Source organism: Haliotis rufescens, unplaced genomic scaffold (genome assembly GCF_023055435.1).
Source record: "Haliotis rufescens isolate VD_foot unplaced genomic scaffold, xgHalRufe1.0.p SCAF_45, whole genome shotgun sequence".
NCBI lineage: Eukaryota > Metazoa > Mollusca > Gastropoda > Lepetellida > Haliotidae > Haliotis > Haliotis rufescens.
Window position 1 is genome coordinate 3,407,537 of NW_025964168.1, and position 26,310 is coordinate 3,433,846.

The following is a 26,310-nucleotide window of genomic DNA, read 5'->3' on the forward strand; positions in this document are numbered from 1 at the left end:
CAAGATAAGCAAAGGCAGTTATCGTCATATGAAACATATATTTTGTTTTGGGATGCAGCATTGGCAATAAAAATGTATCTTTCTGAATCTTGAAACAGGTAAATATACCATGTATACTCCATGTGTTGTTGGATAAATAAAATAATCCTTCTTCAATGTGAATACAAGGTCTACGAAAGATGAAATGGTCAACCCATAACATCATATAGGATTGTTGAAGAAATGATTGTTAAAAGAACAGTTGAAGATGCAGTTTATGAACATACATGCAGACAAGACTGACTGTAAAGATGTAATGGGTGATGTGTGTATTACTGCTACAGCTCCCAGCACAGAAGGAGGCTGAGAGTGACTGGTGCCACATCGAGACCCCCGAAATGGAGGAGGAGTTAGTAGACAGACTCCACACCAGCGAGGAGGTGGGTAGCTTCTGGCTCTGTTGTACTCCACACCAGCGAGGAGGTGGGTAGCTTGTGGCTCTGTTGTACTCCACACCAGTGAGGAGGTGGGTAGCTTGTGGCTCTGTTGTACTCCACACCAGCGAGGAGGTGGGTAGCTTGTGGCTCTGTTGTACTCCACACCAGTGAGGAGGTGGGTAGCTTGTGGTTCTGTTGTACTCCACACCAGCGAGGAGGTGGGTAGCTTGTGGTTCTGTTGTACTCCACACCAGTGAAGAGGTGGGTAGCTTGTGGTTCTGTTGTACTCCACACCAGCGAGGAGGTGGGTAGCTTGTGGCTCTGTTGTACTCCACACCAGCGAGGAGGTGGGTAGCTTGTGGCTCTGTTGTACTCCACACCAGCGAGGAGGTGGGTAGCTTGTGGCTCTGTTGTACTCCACACCAGCGAGGAGGTGGATAGCTTGTGGTTCTGTTGTACTCCACACCAGCGAGGAGGTGGGTAGCTTGTGGCTCTGTTGTACTCCACACCAGCGAGGAGGTGGGTAGCTTGTGGCTCTGTTGTACTCCACACCAGCGAGGAGGTGGGTAGCTTGTGGCTCTGTTGTACTCCACACCAGCGAGGAGGTGGGTAGCTTGTGGTTCTGTTGTACTCCACACCAGAGAGGAGGTGGGTAGCTTGTGGCTCTGTTGTACTCCACACCAGCGAGGAGGTGGATAGCTTGTGGCTCTGTTGTACTCCACACCAGCGAGGAGGTGGGTAGCTTGTGGCTCTGTTGTACTCCACACCAGCGAGGAGGTGGATAGCTTGTGGCTCTGTTGTACTCCACACCAGAGAGGAGGTGGGTAGCTTGTGGCTCTGTTGTACTCCACACCAGAGAGGAGGTGGGTAGCTTGTGGCTCTGTTGTACTCCACACCAGCGAGGAGGTGGGTAGCTTGTGGCTCTGTTGTACTCCTCACCAGAGAGGAGGTGGGTAGCTTGTGGTTCTGTTGTACTCCACACCAGAGAGGAGGTGGGTAGCTTGTGGCTCTGTTGTACTCCACACCAGCGAGGAGGTGGGTAGCTTGTGGCTCTGTTGTACTCCACACCAGCGAGGAGGTGGGTAGCTTGTGGCTCTGTTGTACTCCACACCAGCGAGGAGGTGGGTAGCTTGTGGCTCTGTTGTACTCCACACCAGCAAGGAGGTGGGTAGCTTGTGGCTCTGTTGTACTCCACACCAGCGAGGAGGTGGATAGCTTGTGGCTCTGTTGTACTCCACACCAGCGAGGAGGTGGGTAGCTTGTGGCTCTGTTGTACTCCACACCAGGGAGGAGGTGGGTAGCTTGTGGCTCTGTTGTACTCCACACCAGCGAGGAGGTGGGTAGCTTGTGTCTCTGTTGTACTCCACACCAGCGAGGAGGTGGGTAGCTTGTGGCTCTGTTGTACTCCTCACCAGCGAGGAGGTGGGTAGCTTGTGGCTCTGTTGTACTCCACACCAGCGAGGAGGTGGGTAGCTTGTGGCTCTGTTGTACTCCACACCAGTGAGGAGGTGGGTAGCTTGTGGTTCTGTTGTACTCCACACCAGTGAAGAGGTGGGTAGCTTGTGGTTCTGTTGTACTCCACACCAGCGAGGAGGTGGGTAGCTTGTGGCTCTGTTGTACTCCACACCAGCGAGGAGGTGGGTAGCTTGTGGCTCTGTTGTACTCCACACCAGCGAGGAGGTGGGTAGCTTGTGGCTCTGTTGTCTCCACACCAGCGAGGAGGTGGATAGCTTGTGGTTCTGTTGTACTCCACACAAGCGAGGAGGTGGGTAGCTTGTGGCTCTGTTGTACTCCACACCAGCGAGGAGGTGGGTAGCTTGTGGCTCTGTTGTACTCCACACCAGCGAGGAGGTGGGTAGCTTGTGGCTCTGTTGTACTCCACACCAGAGAGGAGGTGGGTAGCTTGTGGTTCTGTTGTACTCCACACCAGAGAGGAGGTGGGTAGCTTGTGGCTCTGTTGTACTCCACACCAGCGAGGAGGTGGATAGCTTGTGGCTCTGTTGTACTCCACACCAGCGAGGAGGTGGGTAGCTTGTGGCTCTGTTGTACTCCACACCAGCGAGGAGGTGGATAGCTTGTGGCTCTGTTGTACTCCACACCAGAGAGGAGGTGGGTAGCTTGTGGCTCTGTTGTACTCCTCACCAGAGAGGAGGTGGGTAGCTTGTGGTTCTGTTGTACTCCACACCAGAGAGGAGGTGGGTAGCTTGTGGCTCTGTTGTACTCCACACCAGCGAGGAGGTGGGTAGCTTGTGGCTCTGTTGTACTCCACACCAGCGAGGAGGTGGGTAGCTTGTGGCTCTGTTGTACTCCACACCAGCGAGGAGGTGGGTAGCTTGTGGCTCTGTTGTACTCCACACCAGCAAGGAGGTGGGTAGCTTGTGGCTCTGTTGTACTCCACACCAGCGAGGAGGTGGATAGCTTGTGGCTCTGTTGTACTCCACACCAGCGAGGAGGTGGGTAGCTTGTGGCTCTGTTGTACTCCTCACCAGCGAGGAGGTGGGTAGCTTGTGGCTCTGTTGTACTCCACACCAGCGAGGAGGTGGGTAGCTTGTGGCTCTGTTGTACTCCACACCAGAGAGGAGGTGGGTAGCTTGTGGCTCTGTTGTACTCCTCACCAGAGAGGAGGTGGGTAGCTTGTGGCTCTGTTGTACTCCTCACCAGAGAGGAGGTGGGTAGCTTGTGGCTCTGTTGTACTCCTCACCAGCGAGGAGGTGGGTAGCTTGTGGCTCTGTTGTACTCCACACCAGAGAGGAGGTGGGTAGCTTGTGGCTCTGTTGTACTCCACACCAGCGAGGAGGTGGGTAGCTTGTGGTTCTGTTGTATGGGGTGGGTCATCTTGCCAGAGTACAGTTGTTCATCTTTTCTGTAAATACTGGAACAAACTTGATTTTTTTTTTGGTTATTATTATCCTCCCGGCATGTTATGCTCTTGGATATAGTCTCATCATATGGCCTGTCCGTCCCTCAGTTCATAGTGGTGTGTACCTTACATAGACATACAAAGTTCCAATCCCGATTTCATGGTGTAGTTTTGATAGTTCAATACCTACTCTTGTATACAGACAGACTGGATAGCTTTCTCTCATCAAGTTGGACTTACAGTAACAGTCAGATGATTTGTTCTTTCGAATTTGTAGGGGCTGGGGGGATCTTCTGATGACTCTTGCTACTAATGTTATACACAGCTTTGGAAAGATGCTTTAGTATACATTATTAGCTTATGCCGTACTGTGTCGCCCGTTCGTCAACAATTTATTCAAACAACTCTTCCTTCTGAACCACTTATAGGAAATAAACAAAATTTGACTTGAAGCATCCCTAGGTGGTGGGGATTCAAAATTGTACAAATGGTGGGGCTGACACCCCCCCCCCCCCCCCCCCCCCAGGGACTGAGGGGCAGGGCCAAATATTGGTAATTTGGCTATTTTGCTTTAAACGACTTTTCTGCTCTGGAACTAAGAGATAGATATCAACCATATTTGGTTGGAAGCATTCTCCAGTGGTAAGGATTCAAATTGGAGAAATGGAGGGGCTCAACCCTACCCCAACCCCCGGGGACTAATGGGAGGGGCTAAAAAGAGTTTATAACTTGGACAGTGGACACAGTTAAGATATTCAGTTGAGAGTATAATGTGAGGAATGCACATATGCTACCAGGACTGGCCCTTCTGTTCATCTGTCCGGCACTCCCAAAGGAGTTGGACCCTTGACCATAACATGCAAACCGATATTATCCCCACCCTATAATAAACAGATACAATTGTATACATTTGTTTGTTTTGAAGAGAGTAATACCTTTGAGATGATTTATCCTGGACCATAACATGGAAACAGTTCAGATCTTTATGCTACATTTGTATCTAGAGAAGTACACGTTCATGCTGTCAGATTTGCCATCCACCCCTTTTAAATGCTGTCAAAATTACGAAATATTTGCAGTATTATATACATGTACAATGCAGATGAATATTTTGTCATGATTGCGTAAATATCCAGGTGAGCGATATGGGCCTCTTGTTGCACTGAATGCAGTGGTAAAATGTCTGTGAATTGATGAAAACATCCAAAACTCACTCAATCACTCACTCAAACCCACCCACCCACTCACTCACTCATGTAAGACTGTGGTACCATGTTTCAGTTATCCAGTTTGGCTGCAGGCTGTATCAACAAACAGATCCATGAGTTCACGGACACACGGATGACAACATCCCTGCTTGATCAGGTGTATAGGATGCTACAGGTAGGCAATATGCAGCTGGATTTGAGATTCCAAAATATATTTGTTAGCACTTTACCTATGCTTGTGTTTTTTTCACCAAGATTTAATTGTCTAAGGCCTACATCACTTGATGAGTTTTCCTCCCAATTTAAGCTGAAATGCTGTTCATTGCAGACTTAAACCCATCTCCCTCACTAACTCAATCCTGTGTGAGTATCCTGAAGCCTAGTTGGCCTATCCCAATCCTGAGGGGGGGCACGGGTGGCCCAGTTGTCTTAGGTGCCACGATTCGCTGTGCAGAGTTGCGTCCCTTGGGCATGCCAGAAACCTATGATTGTGGGTTTGAATCCCGGTTCACCCCGATTATGTTTCTAGGTTTGTCAGCACCATACCCGTGCTCATGGGTTTCACAGGAGTGGTAAACATCCGAGACCTACATCACTTTTGGCTTTCCTCCCACATTAAGCTGACACGCTGTGATATAACTGGAATACTGTTAAAAGCGGCGTTAAACCCAACTCACTCACTCACTCAGAACCAGAGGTTGTTACTCCAGGAATGTGTTCCCAGGAAGCTGACAATCATCTTCACACCAAGTGATAGAACCATGTGTTGTTATTCATGCTATCAATCACTGGTTCAGAACTCTTTGTGGTGTTATCAACCTTCACCACACAGATCTACGTGCTTATCACAAGGATCCTTAATGTCAAAATCAGTATACATGCTTTGTTTCGATAAGTGTTTTCACATGTTCATATTTCTTGTACATTTGACCAGTTGATGCTCATGATATCAATCACTGGATTGTCTGGTCCAGACTCGATTATTTACAGACCACCGTCATATAGCTGGAACATTGCTGAGTACACCGTTAAACAACAAAGAAACAAACAAACAACCATGAGATTATTTATTTCAGTCTTCTTGTTTGATTAAATGTATTAAGGGCTGGCTCATACATTTGTATTTGTCAAAATAGAATGGAGATATACAACGCTGGATAGTCAAGGATGGTGTGTGAGCGGATTCATTGTGTAGCTTTCACTGAAGCAAATCATTGTTAACTTGCTACCAATCACTGGATTGCCTGGTCTGCGATCCTACATGTCAAAATCAGACAGCCCTGATTGTATTCACTATTGTATCTATTGGCAAGAGGTTTGTATTCACCATTGTATGTGTTATATCCGTTCATCTATTACAGGATTGTAGTAACTATTCTTTCTGTCTGTTACCGTATTATATTCACCCGTGTATCTGTCTGTTACAGGATTGTATTCACTATTCTGTCGTCTGTCTGTTACAGGATTGTATTCACCCTTGTATCTATCTGTTACAGGATTGTATTCACCCTTGTATCTGTCTGTTACAAGATTGTATTCACCCTTGTATCGTTCTGTGACAGGATTGTTTTCACCCTTGTATCTGTCTGTTACAGGATTGTATTCACCCTTGTATCTGTCTGTGACAGGATTGTATTCACCCTTGTATCTGTCTGTTACAGGATTGTATTCACCCTTGTATCTTTCTGTTACAGGATTGTATTCACCCTTGTATCTGTCTGTTACAGGATTGTTTTCACCCTTGTATCTGTCTGTTACAGGATTGTATTCACCCTTGTATCTGTCTGTGACAGGATTGTATTCACCCTTGTATCTTTCTGTTACAGGATTGTTTTCACCCTTGTATCTGTCTGTTACAGGATTGTATTCACCCTTGTATCTGTCTGTGACAGGATTGTATTCACCCTTGTATCTGTCTGTTACAGGATTGTATTCACCCTTGTATCTGTCTGTTACAGGATTGTATTCACCGTTGTATCTGTTACAGGATTGTATTCACCCTTGTATCTGTCTGTTACAGGATTGTATTCACCCTTGTATCTGTCTGTTACAGGATTGTATTCACTATTCTGTCTGCTACAGGATTGTATTCACCCTTGTATCTGTCTGTTACAGGATTGTTTTCACCCTTGTATCTGTCTGTTACAGGATTGTATTCACCCTTGTATCTGTCTGTTACAGGATGTTGGGACACACAGAAGAGATATTCTGCGAAGTTTCTTGAAGGAGATGGCACGGCAGGGTCAGGCCACGCCGGAGACGGACAAGGGGAGGCCTCTGCATGGCCCTATCATTCATCTACTCGTGGAAATACTCAAACAGTTCCTGGTACGTTCCACTTTTGCTTCTCATGACGTGGTTCAGCAATTCAAATATCTGTGGAGGAAGTATATTTCTCCAATAGAAATAGTTATCGTGTTTGTGATCAAAATACTACAGGTGTTTTATGAATACATGTACTGTTATGCCAATTGCATCAAAATTGAAAGAAATGCTTTTTTCTTCTTTGTATTTCTATGGCAATTGGTTTTGATGATTTGACCATGATGAATGGCAAAAACAATTGATTGGTATTTGTTCTGTCAACCTGTGGATATACCATGTATACTAGACACCACAACAAATTCCAGCTAAAGCATGATTGACATGTTTCATTGTTATTTGTTGCTTAGACTAAAACAATAACTCATTGACATCCTCACAGATATAAACGGAGAAACCACATGACATGAATGGTTTTACGCTGTGTCAGTATATTTGTTGTAGTGAGTGAGTGAGTATGGTTTTACGCCGCTTTTAGCAATATTCCAGCAATATCACAGCGGGGACACCAGAAATGGGCTTCACACATTGTACCCATGTGGGAAATCGAACCCACTCATTTGCGTATTTGTTTTAAAAAAACATCTGCCTGACCCTGTTGGGATGGTCGGGTAGACTTGTGATCAAAGCGTTTGATTCTGACGCGGAAGATCTGTTTTGGGGAACAATGTGTAAAGCCAGTGTCATGTGAACCCTGACTTGATATGATTATTGCTAAAATTTATGTGTATATATAATCAATCTCACTCTCTGAACCTGTCATATTTTTTACCTTTGTCCTGTCTCCATGTAAAATGTGACAAGTTCATGCACACGTGATGCACAATAGTTCCCTCCTACAATATGTATAAGTTTCCACATTTTGCCAAACCGTTTTTAGCTGGGATGTTTCCAACAAGGCATATTCCTGAGGCAAGGGAGTTAACTGACTATAAAAGTCCAGTTTCCACCCTTGCCGAACTAGGCTGGAGTTTCTGGCCTCAATTGTAGTGACACCAGTGGCTATTACGAGTTATGTCCCTTCTATGTCCTTCCTATTGACCAATCAGATTCCACCTCTCATATCACTTGCAATTGCTTCAAACAAAATGGTGGGGTGCAGTCAAGATCTGGTCGATAATCAAGATTGATATTGTGAGAAAATGGGTCTTTCTTTTGCGAAGCGCATCAAATCACATGAGCATCTTGATTAAAAATTCTTTTGAAAATATCTGTTGATGCCAAGTTGGCGCTAGACATATTTTGCAAATCCTACAATCGATCAAAATCTCCATCACTGTTTAAGAACCGAATGTTGCTTTCGTTACACGATTTTGATTGGACTATGCATAGACTAGTTACTCCAGCCAAAATATAACTCCATAATGCCAGTCTAGTTGGGCAAGGGTGGAAACTGGACTTTTATAGTCAGTTAACTCCCTTGCCTATGGAAGATGCCCACACCACACTAGAGGTGCGCAGGATTACTGGTATACCAGTATAGACAATACTAATGGATCAAATGAAACTATTTGCGACCCGTTTCATGTATATAATATGTCTATTACGCATGCATTGTGACCATAGCAACATGGTGGACAACTACAAAATGGTGGACAACATTGAAGTTGTACAAAAAGTGCAGGGGAAACTTTTTTTCCAGGTTCACTAAAAATTACAGATGAAAGAACACATACACTATATTGCGGTACACCTCACAATACATGAATCATTATTGCAATAAATTGCAATCACTTTTTCAGGATCCTGTGTCCCATGTGTCTTTGTGTCTGAAACTTCTGAGAGCCTTGAGCCATGTACCAAGTAACCTCGCAACCTTTATTGGTTGCCAAGCAACAGCAGCCATATTGGGTTCAATGTCTGTCTATGTGGATGAAGTGGAGGTTCAGCAAAATGGGATCGACATCTTGTGTAAAGTTGCCACGTATACTCCATCCATTGATGAAAAGGTAAAGTAACTCTTTCAGCTGTGCTAAGATGCACTGTTCTCAGATTTGGCCCTTTTATGATCCGTGGTCTCTTTGCATCAAATCAGGGATCATGAGTTTCCCCAAGTTGTAAATGTCTAAGACTTGCATCATGTTGTGTTTACTTAAGGTCATTGAAGTTTAAGCTTATTTCTATATTTTAGCTAAACGTTAAGGAGAGATTGGAAAGAAAGATTCAGTATGAATTAATTTATAATACTGAAAGGCCATAGGCCTAGAGAGGGGCGGTCGGGTAGCCTAGTGGTTAAAGCGTTCGCTGGTCATGCTGAAGACCCCTTGTTCGATTCCCGACATGGGGACAATGTGTGAAGCCCATTTCTGGTGTCCCCTGCTGTGATATTGCTGGAATATTGTTAAGATCGGCGTAAAACCATACTCACTCACTCACTCACTCACTCATAGGCCTTAAGTACATGTTATAAAGTAATGGGTATATATACATTTATAACGTAACACATGTTGAACTCCTTAGCTTCATAGCATGCAATATGTACATTGACAGTTTTTTTGTTATTACTACATTGTTACTTGACATTAACGAAACAAGTTTCTGTTAAGTTGGATAACGGACATTATATTTATTAATGAACTGTTTTCTGAATTCAGCATACAACTGACATATTAGTAAGAAATGGTATTCACTTTGTGCAGTGTTTAAATCACAAAACTGACACCTTCTGTGTCCCTATCATGATCCCCTGTATCTTCCTGTCTCGGTAAAGAGTTTGTGGGAACTACATCTGAATCTTGCAAGTGCAATTTTAAATGTTTTTAGTGTTACATTTAAAAAGTATTGCTCTCCACAGAAGCTGTTTTTGAAGAGGGAATAATGTTATAGTTTATTGGATACTGATAAGGAAAAATGCCAAGTTGAAATATTCATATCTTTCAGGGTCCAAGTAAAAGCATCTATGAAATGATCTGGTATATACATGTCCTTTCTGTCCATACACTTGTATTACCATAACTACATGAATAAAGCTAATGGTTAACAGTTAGTCCGTCCTTGTTGATCATAGAGTAATAACATGTTATAACATTAAAACATTTCTTTGGATATCTTGTTTCAGGCATTTGAACTAATTTAATCCAGTATTTACTCGTCTTCTCCCTCAACAAACATGGTTAATGGGTATCTTCCACATTCGCCATAGACCATTAGATTAGACGTACTAGGTTTCACACCAAGGAATCTTTAGCATGCATATAAATGTACTTTTTCTATAGCTTTAAAAATTTCTCATCCCCAAACCTCTGCTCCATGAGACAAAATTTGACTTATGCTAAAGGTTAAAGAATGTATTGGTTAGCATGTATCTTCCATGACAATCTGTATGTAAGATACATACCTAAGTACTTATAGAACAATGCAACATCTAATAAATGCCCTTGATAAAACATTTCTCTCTTATAACTAGAGGCCCACCATTTTAAAAACAATAACTTTTGTCTTATTCTTGACAGATAAATTCCATTCTTTGCAATAACATTCCAGCTGATTAATTTTCTTCGTAGTCCAGGTATTGTGCTTTCGAAACATAACTATATCATAGCAAACAAAAGAAGAAATAACTTTATAGTTTCCGGGTGAAGTTAGATGTCATCAGAACAGTTCTGCTGAATTTGTTGAGCTAATTAAAGGAAGGAGAACAAAAATGGACATTATACACACCCTTTCTTAACACCAATATTGATTTCAAAGGTGTCAGACACGATACCGTTATTTCGTACACAAACCTTTACATTCTGATACAGACAGCACATTAACTTTCCAATTTTACTGCTAAGACCATGTGCTTTGAAATGTGACCATAATTTATTTCTGCTAACAATCAAAGGCTTTAAAGAAATCTACAAAAATTGTGTATAATTTACCACCCTTCTTTGCTAGGTACTTTTCTATAATTGTTTGCAACATGAATATATTATCAGTTGTCGAGTATCCTTGCCTAAAGCCAGATTGAGTCTCACTCATCTCTTCAAAAGCATCAGCCAGCATTACTAACCTTTTGTTAATGATGTACATGAACGCTTTGTTAAAAATGCTTGATAAGACAATGTCTCTGTAGTTATTTGTAGATAGAAAGATATTAGCTGTAATTGAGCACAAATTATAGGGACATAGTTGTGACTAATACTTTATTTGTTATGTCATAGCACAAAGTAATATTTGAACTATGTTCAGTACCTCATTTCACCACCACACTTTGATGTAACTGAAGTGATGTGGCTAACTCACACTCATTGCAGTATCAGTATCAGAAGATAATTATCTTGTTTAAAGTTTGAGGAGTTTGGAGAGAGGGATGTATGTTTAATGGTATTTCAACGATCAATTTGATCAGTGGACTTGCTGTAAATAGAAAAAATGAAAGACGAGTGGGCTTAAAATCTCTACTGACCTGTTGGTAGATTAGCTAAGTCAGTTCAGATGATATGAATCTAAACAACATAGATAGCTTTTGTAAAATTGCAGAGTAAGTTTCTGAAGGTTGTAGTATTTGGAAGTATTAATTTAGGTTTAATCCAAAGAAGTATGTGATTGCTTTGTTATGTTTTTAGGGATGTTGATGTTCCGTGTCTGTTTCAGGCCCCGTTGAGGGAGACGGCCATTGAGTTGATTCTGCGAGCCATGAAGCGCCATACACACTCGCTGTTTGTCACCCAGTCCGGCTGCCGCACTCTCGCCAGTCTTTGTACCATGGTGTTTGAGCTGGCCAACAGCATCATTGATAGAGGTAGGCCTCCGTGACCAGATATTGTCTGTACCATGGTGTTTGAGCTGGCCAACAGCATCATTGATAGAGGTAGGCCTCCGTGACCATATATTGTCTGTACCATGGTGTTTGAACTGGCCAACAGCATCGTTGATAGAGGTAGGCCTCCATGACCATATATTGTCTGTACCATGGTGTTTGAGCTGGCCAACAGCATCGTTGATAGAGGTAGGCCTCCGTGACCAGATAGTGTCTGTATCATGGTGTTTGAGCTGGCCAACAGCATCGTTGATAGAGGTAGGCCTCCGTGACCAGATAGTGTCTGTATCATGGTGTTTGAGCTGGCCAACAGCATCATTGATAGAGGTAGGCCTCCGTGACCAGATAGTGTCTGTATCATGGTGTTTGAACTGGCCAACAGCATCATTGATAGAGGTAGGCCTCCGTGACCAGATAGTGTCTGTATCATGGTGTTTGAGCTGGCCAACAGCATCATTGATAGAGGTAGGCCTCCGTGACCAGATAGTGTCTGTATCATGGTGTTTGAGCTAGCCAACAGCATCATTGATAGAGGTAGGCCTCCGTGACCATATATTGTCTGTACGATGGTGTTTGAACTGGCCAACAGCATCCTTGATAGAGGTAGGCCTCCGTGACCAGATAGTGTCTGTATCATGGTGTTTGAGCTGGCCAACAGCATCATTGATAGAGGTAGGCCTCCGTGACCAGATAGTGTCTGTATCATGGTGTTTGAGCTGGCCAACAGCATCATTGATAGAGGTAGGCCTCCGTGACCAGATAGTGTCTGTATCATGGTGTTTGAGCTAGCCAACAGCATCGTTGATAGAGGTAGGCCTCCATGACCATATATTGTCTGTACCATGGTGTTTGAGCTGGCCAACAGCATCATTGATAGAGGTAGGCCTCCGTGACCATATATTGTCTGTATCATGGTGTTTGAGCTGGCCAACAGCATCATTGATAGAGGTAGGCCTCCGTGACCATATATTGTCTGTACGATGGTGTTTGAACTGGCCAACAGCATCGTTGATAGAGGTAGGCCTCCGTGACCAGATAGTGTCTGTACCATGGTGTTTGAGCTGGCCAACAGCATCGTTGATAGAGGTAGGCCTCCGTGACCAGATAGTGTCTGTACCATGGTGTTTGAACTGGCCAACAGCATCGTTGATAGAGGTAGGCCTCCGTGACCAGATAGTGTCTGTATCATGGTGTTTGAGCTGGCCAACAGCATCATTGATAGAGGTAGGCCTCCGTGACCAGATAGTGTCTGTATCATGGTGTTTGAACTGGCCAACAGCATCATTGATAGAGGTAGGCCTCCGTGACCAGATAGTGTCTGTATCATGGTGTTTGAGCTGGCCAACAGCATCATTGATAGAGGTAGGCCTCCGTGACCAGATAGTGTCTGTATCATGGTGTTTGAGCTAGCCAACAGCATCATTGATAGAGGTAGGCCTCCGTGACCATATATTGTCTGTACGATGGTGTTTGAACTGGCCAACAGCATCCTTGATAGAGGTAGGCCTCCGTGACCAGATAGTGTCTGTATCATGGTGTTTGAGCTGGCCAACAGCATCATTGATAGAGGTAGGCCTCCGTGACCAGATAGTGTCTGTATCATGGTGTTTGAGCTGGCCAACAGCATCATTGATAGAGGTAGGCCTCCGTGACCAGATAGTGTCTGTATCATGGTGTTTGAGCTAGCCAACAGCATCGTTGATAGAGGTAGGCCTCCATGACCATATATTGTCTGTACCATGGTGTTTGAGCTGGCCAACAGCATCATTGATAGAGGTAGGCCTCCGTGACCATATATTGTCTGTATCATGGTGTTTGAGCTGGCCAACAGCATCATTGATAGAGGTAGGCCTCCGTGACCATATATTGTCTGTACGATGGTGTTTGAACTGGCCAACAGCATCGTTGATAGAGGTAGGCCTCCGTGACCAGATAGTGTCTGTACCATGGTGTTTGAGCTGGCCAACAGCATCGTTGATAGAGGTAGGCCTCCGTGACCAGATAGTGTCTGTACCATGGTGTTTGAACTGGCCAACAGCATCGTTGATAGAGGTAGGCCTCCGTGACCAGATAGTGTCTGTACCATGGTGTTTGAGCTGGCCAACAGCATCATTAATAGAGGTAGGCCTCCGTGACCAGATAGTGTCTGTATCATGGTGTTTGAGCTGGCCAACAGCATCATTGATAGAGGTAGGCCTCCGTGACCAGATAGTGTCTGTATCATGGTGTTTGAGCTGGCCAACAGCATCGTTGATAGAGGTAGGCCTCCGTGACCAGATAGTGTCTGTATCATGGTGTTTGAGCTGGCCAACAGCATCGTTGATAGAGGTAGGCCTCCGTGACCAGATAGTGTCTGTATCATGGTGTTTGAGCTGGCCAACAGCATCATTGATAGAGGTAGGCCTCCGTGACCAGATAGTGTCTGTATCATGGTGTTTGAGCTGGCCAACAGCATCGTTGATAGAGGTAGGCCTCCGTGACCAGATAGTGTCTGTATCATGGTGTTTGAGCTGGCCAACAGCATCATTGATAGAGGTAGGCCTCCGTGACCAGATAGTGTCTGTATCATGGTGTTTGAGCTGGCCAACAGCATCATTGATAGAGGTAGGCCTCCGTGACCAGATAGTGTCTGTATCGTGGTGTTTGAGCTGGCCAACAGCATCATTGATAGAGGTAGGCCTCCGTGACCATATATTGTCTGTATCATGGTGTTTGAACTGGCCAACAGCATCGTTGATAGAGGTAGGCCTCCGTGACCAGATAGTGTCTGTACCATGGTGTTTGAGCTGGCCAACAGCATCATTGATAGAGGTAGGCCTCCGTGACCATATATTGTCTGTATCATGGTGTTTGAACTGGCCAACAGCATCGTTGATAGAGGTAGGCCTCCGTGACCAGATAGTGTCTGCATCATGGTGTTTGAACTGGCCAACAGCATCGTTGATAGAGGTAGGCCTCCGTGACCAGATAATGTCTGTATCATGGTGTTTGAGCTGGCCAACAGCATCATTGATAGAGGTAGGCCTCTGTGACCAGATAGTGTCTGTATCATGGTGTTTGAGCTGGCCAACAGCATCATTGATAGAGGTAGGCCTCCGTGACCATATATTGTCTGTATCATGGTGTTTGAACTGACCAACAGCATCATTGATAGAGGTAGGCCTCCGTGACCAGATAGTGTCTGTATCATGGTGTTTGAGCTGGCCAACAGCATCATTGATAGAGGTAGGCCTCCGTGACCAGATAGTGTCTGTATCATGGTGTTTGAACTGGCCAACAGCATCATTGATAGAGGTAGGCCTCCGTGACCAGATAGTGTCTGTATCATGGTGTTTGAGCTGGGATTTTGTCTTGCGATTAGATAATTTCTTTTTTACAGCTACAAAATGATTTTACTGCTGTTAATTTATATTTACACAGTGAGCCTGAATATATTTTTAAGAAAACACCTTGCAACAATGTAATTATCCCCCGCCCCAACGAAGTTCGTTTCCGGAGCGTAACTCAACAACCGTTAAATAATTTCTTCCAAAACTTTGCATGTTTACCAGACACATACTGAACTGGTGCCTTTCGCTATTTAGGAGTTTTATAAATTTTTATTTTTTACGTTTCCATTGCAACAAGTTGGACTTAGGTTCTATGAGGGTGCTGTTCGTTTCTGGAGCGTAACTCAAAAACTGTTAAATAATTTCTCCCAAAACTTTGCATGTTTACCAGACACATACTGAACTGGTGCCTTTTGATATTAAGCACTTTTAGAAATTTTTATTGTTTATGTTTCCATGACAACAAGTTGGGTTTAGGTTCTATTATAGGGTGGGTTTACTTATCGAGTATAACAAATAAACTGTTAAATATTTCCTTGCCAAACATTGCATGTCTATATATAAAGCACATACTTAACTGGTGCCATTTGATATTAAGGAGTTTTAGAAATGTATATTTTAGAATTTCCATTACAGCTATTTTGACATGGGCTAAGAGAAATGTTGGGTCAGTTACCTGGTTTGGGACCAAAACGTGTTAAAATAGGCGGGGGATATAGATGACTTTGTCAACTATACGCTTGTTTTTGTGGGTTACAACTTCTGTATGTTTCAACATTCTGGTTTTTTTTCACTAAAATACAACCCTGCCAAAAAATATCAAAGGGTCGGTCCCTGAAGCTAGGCCTCCTTAAACCAGGTATACATGCTGTAGGTAATTTTCACTTTCATGTTCCTAGTTAGGTGTCTGCTTTGTGTTTAAGATAGAATGTGTCACCAAGCTCGTAATATGTGTTGTAGAAGCCACATCATGTGTTCAAAGAAGTTGTAACTACTTTGACCAATAACTGACTCATTTGGGACGTCAGATTGAGATGTTGTTTGTCCATTGATTGGGGCATATTTTATCTGCTACTTGGGTCTGCTATGCATATTGCATTCACAACCTAATCACAACCTATTCACATCCTATTCACATCCCATTCACAACATATTCACACCCTATTCACATCCCATTAACAACCTATTCATTCCTATTCACAACCTATTCATTCCTATTCACATCCTATTCACAACCTATTCATTCCTAATCACAACCTATTCATTCCTATTCACATCCTATTCACATACTAATCACAACCTATTCATTCCTATTCACAACCTATTCATTCTTATTCATTCCTATTCATAACCTATACATAACCTATACATAACCTATTCACAACCTATTCACCCTGTTTATTTCAGAGCGGAGTGGCAAGCAGAAGCTGGTGCAGGGGGTGGAGAAGCTAGCTGGTCTCCTTGACTACCTGCAACAAAGTGCCACAGGGGTCATACATGAAGCCATGAAGACCTTCACCTCTGACCTTAGTGTGACCATGGAAGGTCGAAGGTTCCTGTATGTGATGGCCAGACTGGAGCAGTTAAAGTAAGTCAAGGTCAAGAATCAGTTTCAGAGATTAAAAATTCAGATCACTCTGGCAGGACTACTCCCTTGGGATTCTAGGTCCGACATCTCCAGTAGGTCATGCTTGTTGTAAGATCTGGACCCATGGAGAGCCTGCGTAGAATAGGTCTTCGGCAACCCATGCTTGCCTTAAGAGATTGCTTGTCGAAAGAGGAGACTAAGGGGATCGGGTGGTCAGGCTCGCTGACTTAGTTGATGCATGTCATCATATCCCAGTTGCGTGGATCGATGCTTATGATGTCAATCACTGGATTGTCTGATCCAGACTCAATTATTCACAGACAGCCGTCATATAGCTGGAATATTGCTGAGTGTGGCATTAAACAACAAACAAACAAAATGCCAAGCCGTAAAGTTTGAATTGACATACTTCAAAACAGAGATGGTGATCGGGTGATGTGGCTCTGACTCCATGGTCCAGTGATAGAGCATCCACCCATAGAGTGGATGATCCCCAGCTGTGTCATACCAAAAGACGTTAAAAGATGATACTTTTTGTTACCCTGTCTGGCGATCGGCATTAAGGGGCTAAAACAAGGACTAGTCGGCTGGGAGTCGTCAGTATGCTGTGTCTGAGTGGGGTATTCATGTTAAACTGTGGCATGGTATCTCAGTCGGTGCAATAATCTTGGACGTGACGTTAAACCCCATTTAACTTCACCTCACCTCTGACTGTGTACATGGGATGTTCCTCATGCTATCAACCACTGGTTTCTCTGGCTCTTGGATATAGCTGGACTATTGCTGATTTCAGTGTTTTACAAGAAAAACATCAAATGTTTTAACAAGAAAATTTCTTTTTGTTTTTTCTCAGACAAAAGCAGATTTTGTGGCTGGAGAGTAATACAGGTGATGAGAGCGACAATGAGGAGATGTCCGATGACGAACATGTTGATGGAATTCTCAAGAAGTCAAGGTCATACGAGAACTTGCGATCCAATGAGAGGAGAGTATCTTTCGTTGACCTCAATGGTCCCGGTGTGTATGACTCGAGCTCGGATGAATCCACGGAAGACGATACAAACAAAAGGAATTTATCCCCATCCAATTCAAACATGGAGGCTGATGTAACGTCAGTGAAAGGACGTTCTGACAGTGACAATTCTAAATTTGAAAATGGCTCCTACACAACCAAGGACATTGTTAAAGGACTGAACGATGGACAAGAAACTGGTGACTTGAAACATATGCAAAGCAATGGTATCTGTGATAATGGCAGTGAAATGGCTGGCAGTGGCTGCCGCCCTGATGTGGTCACGTCTACATTCAGTGGCGACGATTCTCAGAATGGTGTGTCTTTGTTCAATGAACTGGGTCAGATTGACTGTGGCTTGATGCGGAGCATGGGTGGGGGAGAAGGGAAGTTTGGAGTGGGGGATGAGATCTCAGAGGAGGAGGAGGAGGTGATTGACTACTCTGCTGCTGATATTCAGTTCCTTGACAGGCTGGTTAAAACTCAGGTTGGTAATTGTGAATATTGTTTTCAGAAATTGTGACCAATATACACTGAAACCCCATTATTAAGTACTAAAACTTTCTTATTGGAACAGAGGAGCAGAAGGTGGGTGGAAGTATTCCAGTTAACGGTGTGCAAATTTAATGTGGGAGGAAAGTCTGAAGTGATGCAGGTTCCAAATTAAAAAAGGTCCTTGTCAATCTATACTTGTCTTTCGAGGTGACTAAATGAATCGTGTGATCGGGGTGATTGCATATCATCAATCCTCAAAAGCCTGAGGTTCTTCATAGTATCAACCACTGGTTAGTCAGCCAGAAGGAACACTGACTCAGCTTATAACAAAATACTGTCATGTCATACATTGTTGCAATCCATCCCAGAATGCCTCATCCCATGTTCCAGATTGTGTGCCGAGTGTGCTCCCTTGCCTTCATGGATGAGGACAAGGAGGCCTACACGTCGATAGAGAAGCCCGTGGGAGACGTGCTGAAGACTGGGCAACTGTCCCCTGCCCTGCAGCGCTTCTTCTCGTCCCAGTACAAGCCGGAGTTGACCATGATGGATTTTGACCCGAACATTGTCATCAGTCTGATTGACGCAGTGAGATACAGGTATTTATCATATACTACTAATAAGTTAAAGAACACTCGAACTTTTCATCCGTCTAGGCTGGTGTGTATTGCAACTTATCCTTCCAACTCAGCCTTCCAATTGTGGGACCCGTGAAGATCCGGGGTAGAATAGGTCTTCAGCAACCCATGCTTGCCGTAACAGGCGACTATGCTTGTCGTGCGAGGCGACTAACGGGATCGGGTGGTCAGGCTCGCTGACTTGGTATGCATGTCATCGATCCCAATTATGTGGACCGATGCTCATGATGTCAATCACTGGATTGTCTGGTCCAGACTTTATTATTTCCAGACTGCCGTCATATAGCTGGAATATTGCTGAGTGCGGCAAAAACAACAAACCAACCAACCAGCCCATTGTGGGTGTTCTTTAACTGGTTTCAGGAGTAAATGATTGGCAGTGCAGTAGTCAAATCTATCAGTGATGTAAATCCTCCATCTTTCCCAAGTGGCGATAAACAGATATCATCATTCTCAAAATTTACTGGTTGTTGGTGCACTCACCAACTAAGTGACCCATGAAGATCCGGGTTAGAACTAAGCAGCCCATAACTTTCATATGAGGTGACTAATGGGATCGTGTGGTCTTGCTCGCAATTTCAGTAGATCAATGCTCATGATGTCAATCACTGGATTATCTGGTCCGGACTTGATTATTTACAGACCGCAGTCATATAGCTGGAATATTGCTGAGTGCAGTGTTAAACAAACAATACATAAAGACGTATAGTTTGAACTGATATGCTTGAAAACTTCACTTTCATTATCGCACATTTGAACAAAGGTGCACTGACAGACAATTAGTCACGTAAGTTAGGTAATCAATCATTGGTTTATGCTAACCACAAACAAAAATATAACGGCAAAGTTTCAATTACACTGTTATAAGTTCAAGCTTCTTGTCTTGACTAATTCTAGATCCCTGAAGCAGCACTGCCACATCATGGCTTGAAGACGATGACACTTTCGAGTTAGACAGCATATTTGTCCTCCACCATTAAATATCCACTGTGTCTCTGTTTACTGATGCACTGAGATACAATCATCCAATCCTGGCATGACTAAGGGACACAACCCTGCAAAGAGCACTTAGATACAATCATCAGATCCTGGCATGATTAAGGGACACAACTCTGCAAAGAGCACTTAAAATATGTCTCATACTTTGCTCTTCTTGAGCAGTGTGTCCAGTGAAGTCAGTGTTCCTCAGCTGTTGAGACCGCCTCCGTGGTCTGGTGGTAGGGCATCCGCCCAGAGTGCAGACGGTCCGGGGTTCAATCCCCGTCAGCGTCATACAAAAAGACGTTAAAAGATTGTACTTGTTGTTAACCTGTCTGGCGCTCAGCATTAAGGGGCTAAAACAAGGACTGGTCGGCTCGGAGTCAGTATACTGTGTCTGAGTGGGGTATTCATGTTAAACTGCGGCATGGTATCTCAGTGAGCTAGCACTATAAATCGTCATCAGTCCCGACTAGTACAAGCAGCCACACACACACATACACCTACATGCATGTCGCTATATAAGTGCAATAATCTTGGACGCGACGTTAAACCCCATTTCACCTCACCTCCTCAAGTGTTGATGTTAACATGGTTGATCACCTGCAGCACTGAAAAACAAACAACTTGATATTTGGACTGGTGTTATGTTATATTTGTTTCTACACAGATCCCAAGTGGCACCAAGTGTTGTACAGAAGACGTTGCTCGGTGTTGCCAAGAACATCAACAACCGTGTCCACCAGCGACACCTGAAGCTGGGGGCCTCCATCATCAACAGGATCCTGGATGAGCCGTCGCTTCTGCTGACTGTGTCAGGTAAGGCCGGGACAAACAGGCGTCAATGTGTGTCAATGTGTGTCAATGTTGGTCAATGTGTGTCAATGTTTGGACATGACAATCAATCTTAGCGGTGTAATTACAAACGCAAGATACACTTCAAATTTGCTGTTTTATCGGCAATGTGGAGAAAAAAGTACAGACAAGTCCCGACATGGTTGGTTGCATATGATTATGACGGATTAATAAGAAATAGAGAATCTCACCCGAGTGTCTTTTGATATCAAATATATCAACACGAGTTGATAAAAGTGGAAAAATTCCGAGGCTTGCCGAGGATTTTTCCCACTTTTATCAACGAGTGTTGATATATTTGATATCAAAAGACACAAGGTGAGATTTTATTTATCATCCAACATCATTCTTTCAACTTTTTCAATTTGTAGACAGTAATTAGCAGTGTCTTCAGTGTAAAAAGTACTGCAAACAGCTTCAGTAGCAGAGCCATTAGTGATGTCATTTGATTGTGACGTCATGGTAACCAGTGACGTCACAATGGTCTGCAAAGCATTGTGATGTAATTTCATTGCAGCGATATCTACAGTGTAGATATCGCTTGATCTCATCCAAGCGATATCTCCTGTGGGAGCCAGTTTTGGATGATAATGTCAGATAAACGAAATTAAGTAGTATCAACGTTCGTGATAGAAAATCGGACAACTACACGTTAGGGGACGATACAAAGAAGTAAAAAGAAAATGAAAAATGAATTATTCATATTGTTATGTTACATTGTTAGTGGAATATGTTTTCTAATCATGCAACCTCTAAAGCTCAACACAAAACAACTGTTAAGGACTGTATGACTTATTCAAAATACGTTAAAAGCATAGTCTGGAATGGAAGTCGCCAGTTCGAAAATGGTACCACAAAGCCTAAGCTGCTTTCTTAGTGGCTAACGTTGACTTCCTGTTAGTCATTTCATTGGTTGGTCATAGTTCGCTTAAGGTTGCTCTGACGTGACCTTAATGGGATGTCCTCAGTGATAGCTAAATCTTATGTCTGACTTTAATGAGATTGAGGTAATCTAAGCATGTGATTAATCCTGTTTTCTTTATTTAAAGCATTAATTGTTTATTGTTAAGCAAGTTTATCTCTGCAGCTGTTGTAATATGCAGCTACCAGCCGGCTTGTCTCGCATCAAAACACGGGCTGAGTACTGAGTTTGATTAATGAGACTGATTAATGAGCGATTTCGGTAATTCGTTGCAAATTAGGTGTGTTGGAGTTGGAGTGCGAGACTGTCGGATTTACGGGTCTAAATAGCACTGATTTAATCGGTTCCCATCATTAGTATCAGATAAAGCCGATTGTCGGATTAACGAGACTTGACTATATGTATAAAGATAGTTGCTTGTGCACACCCCTCATCCAAAAGTAAATTTGTAGGTTTTTTTCCTTTTTTACCATGGTAAAATTTTCCTTGGTTGGATGTATTTTCAGATGCCAGTTTTCACATCCAGTGTAGAAAACAGCTAGAGGAATCTTGTCAAAGTCTCTCTGACCCCTCCATCTTCTCAAGTGTGCTGGCCAAGTTGACCCCAGGACACTCCCTCATGGACCTTGACTGTTACTGATTTCAGCAGTACTGGGACCCGGTTACCATGGTTACAAGAGTCAAGCTGGCCAGGTTGACCCCAGGACATTCCCTCATGGACCTTGACTGTTACTGACTTCAGCAGTACTGGGACCCGGTTACTATGGTTACAAGAGTCAAGCTGGCCAGGTTGACCCCAGGACATTCCCTCATGGACCTTGACTGTTACTGACTTCAGCAGTACTGGGACCCAGTTACTATGGTTACAAGAGTCAAGCTGGCCAGGTTGACCCCAGGACATTCCCTCATGGACCTTGACTGTTACTGACTTCAGCAGTACTGGGACCCGGTTACCATGGTTACAAGAGTCAAGCTGGCCAGGTTGACCCCAGGAAATTCCCTCATGGACCTTGACTGTAACTGACTTCAACAGTACTGGGACCCGGTTTCCATGGTTACAAGAGTCAAGCTGGCCAGGTTGACCCCAGGACATTCCCTCATGGACCTTGACTGTTACTGACTTCAGCAGTACTGGGACCCAGTTACTATGGTTACAAGAGTCAAGCTGGCCAAGTTGACACCAGGAAATTCCTTCATGGACCTTGACTGTTACTGACTTCAGCAGTACTGGGACCCAGTTACTATGGTTACAAGAGTCAAGCTGGCCAGGTTGACCCCAGGACATTCCCTCATGGACCTTGACTTACTGACTTTTGCAGTACTGGGACCCAGTTACCATGGTTACAAGAGTCAAGCTGGCCAAGTTGACACCAGGAAATTCCTTCATGGACCTTGACTTACTGACTTTTGCAGTACTGGGACCCAGTTACCATGGTTACAAGAGTCAAGCTGGCCAAGTTGACACCAGGAAATTCCTTCATGGACCTTGACTTACTGACTTCAGCAGTACTGGGACCCAGTTACCACGGTTACAAGAGTCAAGCTGGCCAGGTTGACCCCAGGACATTCCCTCATGGACCTTGACTGTTACTGACTTCAGTAGTACTGGGACCCAGTTACTATGGTTACAAGAGTCAAGCTGGCCAAGTTGACACCAGGAAATTCCTTCATTGACCTTGACTTACTGACTTCAGCAGTACTGGGACCCAGTTACCATGGTTACAAGAGTCAAGCTGGCCAAGTTGACACCAGGAAATTCCTTCATGGACCTTGACTTACTGACTTTTGCAGTACTGGGACCCAGTTACCATGGTTACAAGAGTCAAGCTGGCCAAGTTGACACCAGGAAATTCCTTCATGGACCTTGACTTACTGACTTCAGCAGTACTGGGACCCAGTTACCACGGTTACAAGAGTCAAGCTGGCCAAGATGACCTATGGATTAGAACTGAGTCAAGTGATAGCCTTTCCCATCCCTCCATCTTTGAAATATTCTAGACAAATTGTCTGCAGCTCATCCCTGATGGAGGTGACTGTCCATGTTTTATGTGCCTGTTGATGCCTTTTGAAAATATCCCTCCATCATTATCAAGTATATTTTAACAAAACTGAAAGTACTACTGACTAAGACAAAAAGGTCCATTTGAGAAATCTGTGACAGATTTCAAACCTGTTCATAATATCCGTGCCAGAATGTGATTAGTCCCACATGTGTCACACATCCAGTTTATAGAGGTCGTGGATGCAATGTCAAGGTCAGCTGCTGGAAATATAGTTCTTACTCTCTCCTTGGTATCCCCAATCTGTCACACCTAGCAGGCAAGTTAACCTCATCCCATTGTACATCATATAGCTGGAATATTGCTGAGATCAGCGTTAAATTACAAACATACAAACAACTTTGTTTTCTCACGGAAGTTATCAAATTTGGCATGAAAATGTATTTTCAGGTCGTATTAATTTCTTCCAGCTATGCTTAGCCACAAAACCAGGCGCTGTTGTTTCAGTTAAGAAAATCTTTCCAGTAAGCTGCTTAAAGGGAATCGACAAGTAAATTATTGAATTCATTCTAAGAAATTTCTCTGAATACAAGCACTGGGATGTTTTCCCTGGATATCAAATATAGGGAAACAGAATTTTGAACTGATTAAATGTCTCAAGTCCTCAAAACATTGCTATTTGACATCGTGATTGTTCCTCAAGTTAAGCAGCTATAAACAGTATTATGAAATGAATACAGATGATATACACCAGCATACATAACACCTTTTGTTGAATTTCCCATTAAACTCAATATTTTGCATAATGTATAAGGAGGCGGTCTGGTAGCCTAGTGGTTAAAGCGTCATGCTGAAGACCCGCATTTGATTCCCGACATGGGTACAATGTGTGAAGCAGATTTCTGGGTCGATCTGAGTTTCAAGCTCTGACATTAAGACCCACTGCTGGTCAAGATAAAGACATGAACCTTACCTCAGTGAATAGGATACACTGTGTGTAAAACCACAGGGGCACAGGGCCTAAAGTATATGTGTGAGTGTGATGGGCCGTATACAGACATATTTGATATTTAATTAAGTGTTTAGGCTACGACTGTGATAAGTCACATTATAGTTGAAGTAATAATGAAGTTCTGGAGAATACTGGAAGATATGAGTGATGTCCCTTTGACAAGAAGTAACCTTGACCTTGAGTGGCTGCCATGTTGATCTTCACTATAATGGAATTCAAAGGTCCTGTGTACGGAGTCTTTGTGTACTGCAAGATATAGGCATAAGTGACTTTTATATGATTTTGTCATATTGAAAATGTTTGTAATATAACTCTATTGATAATATTGACTATTCAGATCAATGAACAAGATGTACCGATGGTACCTGAACCATATCCAAGCCTGTCACACCTTCAGAAATACAGTGTGTAAAATATCCATTCTGTTTTATAAATACCCTGAACCCATTCACTAACATGACACTATAAATATATATCCAGTTTTGTCGTGATTGAAACACGATGTGATTCTCGCCTCAACATTTACTTACTATCTCAACCAGACCAACCTATCTAGTACAACCAGACTTACCCAGGATAACATCTTTTTGAGCTAAAAGTTCATTTCTAACAGTTTTCTGATTTAATAAGCTATTTTGAGAAAGCTATAATTTCAATGTAGATTGAATTTTGGTTATTAATTTGAAGATTATGGGCGAGAAAAATTTGGTGCTAAGTTAAAGAGAGATGGAAATCGACACTGAAAGGAAGCTATGTTGTGAATAGGTTCAGAGTGAAATTGTAAATAATAATCATGATAATAATTCACTGGATAATAGAAGTGCATTTGGGAAAAAGGAGAATGATAATTATTATGCACCGAGAACTGTAAGTATGTACTTGCCATAGTTGCTAACTAGAAACACTTTTTTGTAAAAACCTATGCTTCCACGCCTACCATGGATCGACTGCTGTGGGTTAGCTGCAATGACAGTATACAACGACCAATCACAGGGCTAGCTGCGGACAGATTGAAGAACCAATCGGTGCTTTCCTCTTATTACGGCCTGTAACTTTTCTCTAAGAAATTGTAACTTCACTTCTCAAAACAAGTTAAGAACACCCACCACCGGAAGGCTGTGTGTTGCAGTACCCACCAGCCATGACATTATCTACGTCACATGAAAAAAAATCGGTGTTCCTTAATTCTTTTGAGTAGTATGGATGTATATATCTATGTCTTCCATGTATGAGAATTTGGACAAATGTGAAATATGGTGAGATTGGCCTGGCTGAGTGTTTACCATTTAATTTTATGGGTTGGAACTGTTGCTGGTGTTCGTTTCATGCTGAAAGGTACATTTAGCATAGAGTATCAGAGGTGTTTATTGAGAATGTAGTTTATAGTAGGGCTGGGACGAGTCCAAATTTACTGCCAGGTTAACACACACACACACACACACACCACACACCACACACCACACACACACACACACACACACACACACTCAAGAGTTGTTTACATAATTGGCAATTGTTTGACCGCAGCCCTGTCAAAATGTATTTTGATACACATATAAAACGATCTGGTTATGCATACACCGAAGTTGACTGAAGTTTTATCTTTTTTTCAAACCTATAGAGGTCAGAAGGTACGGGTGCATAGTCAGAAAGAAATGCGAACAACGGGTCCGGGTAGGTCTGTGGGTACCCGGGTCCTCCTCAGTACCCACCCGACCTGAGTACCCGAGTTACCCGTCCCAGCCCTAGTTTCTGGATTGAGAGTAGTGTCCCTGCTTATCCCAGGTTTACCCTGATTATCGCTCTTGTGTTGTCATCATCATACTAATGTACCGGGTATGATGACACTGACTGTTGTTCACAATATCGATCACTGGTTGGCCTTGATCAGTCTGGATTATTTACAGACTGTTGTCATGAAGTCTGAATAT

At 43.3% G+C, this 26,310-nt stretch overlaps 1 protein-coding gene across 1 annotated transcript in view; it reads left to right on the forward strand.

Moving 5' to 3' along the window:
- LOC124125724 overlaps positions 1-26,027 on the forward strand; it is a 43,638-nt gene extending 17,611 nt beyond the window's left edge. Inside the window, exons 4-13 of the mRNA XM_048383130.1 lie at positions 324-419; positions 4,558-4,659; positions 6,666-6,812; positions 8,549-8,755; positions 11,385-11,532; positions 16,287-16,467; positions 17,321-17,966; positions 18,365-18,573; positions 20,261-20,409; positions 21,874-26,027. Coding sequence (XP_048239087.1) covers positions 324-419; positions 4,558-4,659; positions 6,666-6,812; positions 8,549-8,755; positions 11,385-11,532; positions 16,287-16,467; positions 17,321-17,966; positions 18,365-18,573; positions 20,261-20,409; positions 21,874-22,007 — 2,019 coding nt within the window. The 3' untranslated portion in view covers positions 22,008-26,027. The remainder of the gene's footprint in view (positions 1-323; positions 420-4,557; positions 4,660-6,665; positions 6,813-8,548; positions 8,756-11,384; positions 11,533-16,286; positions 16,468-17,320; positions 17,967-18,364; positions 18,574-20,260; positions 20,410-21,873) is intronic.
- Positions 26,028-26,310: the final 283 nt, after the last annotated feature.